The 5931-nt window shown below is 35.5% G+C and overlaps 1 protein-coding gene across 1 annotated transcript; it reads right to left on the minus strand.

The window, feature by feature from the left end:
* Window positions 1-1797: 1797 nt before the first annotated feature.
* On the minus strand, window positions 1798-5864 carry LOC140990188 (RNA polymerase sigma factor sigA). The gene is made up of 10 exons (XM_073459768.1): window positions 5625-5864; window positions 4594-5288; window positions 3858-4056; window positions 3660-3752; window positions 3089-3217; window positions 2955-3008; window positions 2795-2872; window positions 2637-2699; window positions 2203-2315; window positions 1798-2079 (listed from the first exon to the last, which is right to left on the minus strand). Exons 2-10 carry the CDS (start codon window positions 5256-5258, stop codon window positions 1971-1973), a joined length of 1503 nt encoding a protein of 500 aa, XP_073315869.1. The 5' UTR covers window positions 5259-5288; window positions 5625-5864; the 3' UTR covers window positions 1798-1970.
* Between the last annotated feature and the right edge of the window lie 67 nt (window positions 5865-5931).

The following is a 5931-nucleotide window of genomic DNA, read 5'->3' on the forward strand; positions in this document are numbered from 1 at the left end:
TTTGTTCTGTGCTACATGATAAACCCTCCCCATGTAGCATACGTTGTTGGATACATCAAGACATATACAGATTTTATATATAAAATATGTAACATCTAGTCATCCAACAATGTATGGTGAGAGAGAGTATTTGTTTTGCGTAGCATAGACTAGATCGGCTCTCAATTCCCTTTCTTTTTAACATCTCCCACTGGGGCATAAAGAAATAGTGTTGCAATCTCTATTGATTTCTGATCAAAATTTTGCTACTTTGTAGGACATAAAGGCCATTAGAGAGTCTCTCGGTGATGCTCCTGCTCCCCTCCGAGCTAGAAGGATCGTAGCTTGTTATCGACTGCAAGAGAGTATTGTAATGTGGCTTGATAACTCCAATCCAGCCATTCATTTAATTTGCTAAAAAAACCAAAAATTATTTGCCCACGTGCTTATATTTCTTATATGCTTGCGTTGCAGTTATATCGTCCTCCCTAGCTTCGTCCTTTCTTTTTTTTTTTCCATGTTTTTTTCAGGACAATATTCAGTGTAGGTCTTCCTTTTAAATTTTAAATGTTGTTTTGAAGAGAATCTTATTTGGTTGTTGGGTTGCTCATTGCTGAAACATGTTATTGAATGATGCCTCCCAGTCATGGAGAGCTCTCATTTCTATTCAAATGAATATTTTTTAAAAAAAAAATTTATTTGTATATTTTGGGAAAACATAAAATTTTCTTTTGGTTGGTTATATTTTTGGTTCCATCTCTAGTTGACGTGAAATTCAATCCTCAATTCACGAAACATGTGTGGTTTGTGATGAAATGCATGAAACTTAAATTTATTCACAAGAAAATTAATGCGCAAGACTGCTATCTATAGTTATAAAAACTAATGCATGTAACGTGAAACTGAATCAAAATTTTTGCATCTGCTTAATGTTGTCCGAGGAAATAAAGCCCAACTTTCTATAATTAGATCTAAATTTGTAATTTTTTTAAGATTATGTTTGGATAGATGGGATTAAAGTTGAGAAGTGATTTGAAATAATATGGTTTTTATACAAATGGCACGGTTTCGAATAAGGTTTGAAAGTAGATTTTAAGGTGCTGCTTCATACAAAGTACGCGATGGTTAAAGAATGCAGATGAGTAACATAAGAGAGAAAAGAGTTGATAATGTGGGGTTGGCTTAAAAAATTTAAAATTGTTAAAAATTAAGACTTAATTTTGACAACATAAAAAAGTGAAATTGCAAAGAGAACCTGCAGAACAAAAATTATAATTTTCCGTGAAGAAAACAAAAGATTATTTTAGATTTTTTCAGCATGCATTTTTTTTTTAAAATTCAAGATGTTAAATTAGAAAATAAATATGTTAATGCTGCTGCATCTGGGAGGGAAAAATACTTAAAATGACTTTCCATATGAGATACATCCACTTTGAATTTGAATCAAGTTTTTTCAAGATATATTAATCAGTTTGTTGTCATCTTTATTTATGACATCCATTCGAAGAACGAGGCTGATCATGCCAAGCATTTAAGGACAACTCTCGAGGTCTTCTGTGTGAAACAGTTGTACACCAAAAAACTGAAGTGCGAGTTCTTGTATGACAGTAGTTTTCTTGGATTATATGACTTGAAATGAAAGCATACACCAAAAAACTGAAGTGCAAGTTCTTGTTTGACAGAGTAGTTTTCTTGGGTTATATGATTTGAAATGAAGGCATTCATGTAGATTAGAGCAGGTCAGATAGATGCTGGATATAATCCTAGTTTCATTTAAGAGTTTTCTAAGATTCTGAATAAATTGAATACGAAAAACTATCAAAATATCAGCGGCAACCAAAAATTCGAAGAAAATGCGATTTGATCTCCCTGAGTTTATATACAAGTAACATAATTATTTTACAGGAAAAACTCATTTTTCTTGACAACATACATACATTAAATTTGTATTAGGTCAACATAAATACATAAATACCATATTAACTATTGTATCAATGTTTGATCAACATGGCATCTAATCTCCTCGTTCTCGCAGCGTGTTTTAGTTTCTCAATTGCAACAAGACCCACTTGCCTCACTCTCTCCCTTGACAACCCTATCCTGCACAAGATAAGTTCGGGACGAAGAGGAGTAACTGGTTAGATTTTGAAGGGCGAAACTTGCTAAACTAGTAGAGATATCAAAACCCAGTTGAATCCACCCATTATACGAGCATGCACTTACCGTTTGCTAATATCTTCCCAAGTGAGACATTCGCGGTCTAGGCCATAGTAGAGCCTAATGATATCTCTCTCACGCTCCCCCAACGTCGAGGATATGAGCTTATATACTTCATCCTGCACAATGCACAACCAAAATGCTAGGAGTCGCACACATTTCTCTATTCCTTTTGTTTTGCTACATTGTGTTTTTGGGTTCTCAGGAAGATCCCATCTCAATCTTTTCAAATAAATCATACACAGACACCTAATTTCAGGTCAACGGACACGGTTCTTGAGTTATATATACATTTAGAAGATATATTATTTTTATGTCGTCCAAGAGGATTGATCGTTTGAAACTGAGAATGAAAAAATTATGTATTTTATAGAGCCGAAAAGGTTCAAATGTAAAACATGTTGAATTGTAATCATATTCCAGAGAGTTTATCTTAATACCTTAAGGGCCCATTCCTCGACTCCGAACCATGGGTTATTCTCAACATTATTATCTGCAATGAACTGCCAAGGGAGATATTGAGCCACTGGCACAAAATGCTTATGGATTGCCTATGTTTCTTGAAGTCGAATATGAATATAAAATTCTTATAACTTACACTATGAAGAGTTTCACCAGGAAGACCACTTAACGATGGGAACGCTTCCCTATCAAGAGAGAGAACCTTGCTGTTCGCCTGGAAAAACAAATCTTAGATCGGCAATAGAAAGAAATATGCACACATCATATTCATAATGCATATATGGCCTGCTTATTACCTCAGTGGCATTTCTGACTTTTTTCTGAGACATTTGAAGAGTTTCAGCAATTCTCTGAACCATCAACAGGGATACTGAGAATTCGTTTGATCAAGTTTTTTTTCCTTAAAAAAATAAAAGATAAATAAACTTACATCTACTGATGGAGCAATTCCTTTCTCTTCAAGTTTGGCTTTTGCATTTCGAATTAAACTCAGTCTTTCGTGTAAATGTGTGGGCAATCTCAGGGTTCTTGAGTTCTCAACTAAAGTTCTTGAAACACCCTGGAAATAAATGATTAAAAAAGTATGTCCTACCCCATTAAGTTTTAAAAGATCTCAATATAATACTGTATTTTTCAGAAAGACGCTCAACAATCATAGTTAACACAACAGAGCATAAGTTATGCTTTTGAGAAAACAAAACAAGTCAAATTATTCAACCAATATCAAATCATTTATGAAGCATTACAAAAATGGAGTGAAAAGAACATAAATTTGATGTCCTTCGTACGTCCACTAGCAAAATTGCTAATGCAGAGTAGAGCATTGAAAAAAAACTAGAATCTTCGGTAATCTTGAAGATAATAGCTGAATATTAAAAAAAGAAACCATTTTCGGATAAAAATAAATAAATACATTTTAGACTTAATTACATAATTCTAAATATTAATTTGGGTAGTTGAGAACAGAGGGAAAAAAAGGAACTTCTAAGTATAGATATAACCTGTCGAATCCACCAATAAACATAAGTTGAGATCTTAAATCCCTTAGAAGAATCAAATTTTTCAATACCCCGGAGAAGTCCAATCAGACCACCCTGCAAAAAATAAAACAAACCTTAATCTGCATCACTCAATAAACACAAACATGAGGGCACAAACTTTAAATTGTCACCACATGAATTTTTTTTTAAAAAAAACACCTGAATAAGGTCAGCCATTTCAGCTCCCATATTATCATATCTTTGAGCAATAGACATGACAAGGCGGATATTGCTCATTGCTAGCTTCTCTCTTGCCAATGAACTCTCAATCAATTTCGACTGTAAATGAGCACGACTAATCTTTAATGAACTTGCTAGCTGCTCAGCTGAAGGCTCACATCCCAATCTTGCTGTCAATCTGGAAATATTAAGATCATAAACATATTGGTAAGACCATAAATGGAAAGTGAAAACTTCAATTCCAACTACCAAATGTGTAGTAACTGGAAAGAAGTTCGTTCTTGAGACATAAACATTCGTAGTTTGAGGACTAGTTTGAACTGTGAAGCAACCCCAAATGTATGAGTTACTCATGTGCCCGCATAAACAGCTATAAAAGACAGTAAACGAATTGTTGTCTCCCAACAATACCCTCCTAAATATTGATCAATTTTCAACTTATTGGAATCGGACATGTCACATTGCTTTTAAGTTTTAACATTAACTATGATATCAAGATTCTGCCGTTATGTTAAAAGATAGAGACAGTGACAGTCATGCAAAGTGAATGTGTTAAGCCGTACAACAGCTCGTGCCACACATGTTGATCGTTATTCCACATAGGAAGTCACGAGTGATGACAAGTGCAATTGTTGCTGTGAACATTTATGAGTGAAAACTGAAGTACTGGGACGATGAAACAAGATAAGATAGCTGAGTAAGCGAGATCGAGTACCTGCACTTATGCTCTTCTAGAAAAAGACCCACTTTGATTTTTTTTGAAAGTAGAACAACTTCCTGATGGGTGAGCAATTCATCATTCAAAACACTACCCTTTCCATATCCTTTCAAGCGATTCTTAAGCAGATCTGGACTGATAGTGGAACTAAACTTTTTTCTATTAGTATGACATTTCTGGCCTAAAGCTTTGCTCCTAGAGTCTATTCTGCGGCGTCTGGCAGATGTCCCAGAACAAATGAACTGCATTTTCTTGCAGTGGGGTTGTTTGATTTCTTTCGGTAGAGCAGTTTTCGTGGTTGTCGTCCCAGCTGTAAGATTCCACTGCTTTTCAAGCATAGACTTTTGCAACAAGAGAATGGCGTCCACTAAATACTCACGAGGATCATCGGAGGTTTCCTCGTAAAATAGGCTTGGTTCTATGGTAGAAGGATCTGAGGCAGTCTCCAAATGCTCCTTAAGTGCTCGGATAGAAGGCTGAGAGGGTGGTCGTCCACTGGAAATGAAAATGGGAGACTTTTTGGTGTTGATGGGATTCTTATTCGAACCAATCTGATCTGAACCGATAAAAGTTAATTTATCAGGAAGATCGGAATGGTAGTAACTGCAAGTACTGAGGAGCCTTTTACCAGTGCTGAGTCCAACAACAGCAGCAGTGGCCATAATTAAGCAGGCGCTTCTACAAAACCCACCCTGGATTCCAAAATTCAATCATTGATTAAGTTTTCCACACAGTTATATCTAACCCGAGAATCTCCAATCAATTATACAATAGCAGAAACGTAATAAATTACTACATTATCTTTACACATGTAGTACATTGATTGTCAAATTCTTTGTGGATGCAGATAACAATAATTTGATCCCCAGATATTTCCACTCTTTACACAAATCAACATAAACGTCAGATTATCAAAGACACTAACAAGTAAAATGGTACAAACCAAAGCCAAGCCGAACAAGAACCATGAACAAGATCACATGATATTACACGTGATATCAAGGAAAAAAAGAGTCTTTTCATCTTACCTGTGAATCAGAGGCACGGAAACCAAAGGAATCGTTAAATTTCTATCTGGGCCGGTGTTGTATTGCGAGAAAAACAACAGAATCAACTCAAACTCAGATGAAAATACTTGTGCATAATTAGAATGGATATATTATATTATCATCATAAACTATGGAGCTAGGGACAGAAGGAAGTGTGGGCGGATATCCCACAGGCTTACTCCGATTGGTTGGTTAACAGATTTGGTCCTGCTTTGGGTGGTTTATAGCCTTCCAAGTCTACACACTCTCACGCACCGCCATTCACACACACACACGTGTATATATA

Source organism: Primulina huaijiensis, chromosome 12 (genome assembly GCF_012295235.1).
Source record: "Primulina huaijiensis isolate GDHJ02 chromosome 12, ASM1229523v2, whole genome shotgun sequence".
NCBI classification, from domain to species: domain Eukaryota; kingdom Viridiplantae; phylum Streptophyta; class Magnoliopsida; order Lamiales; family Gesneriaceae; genus Primulina; species Primulina huaijiensis.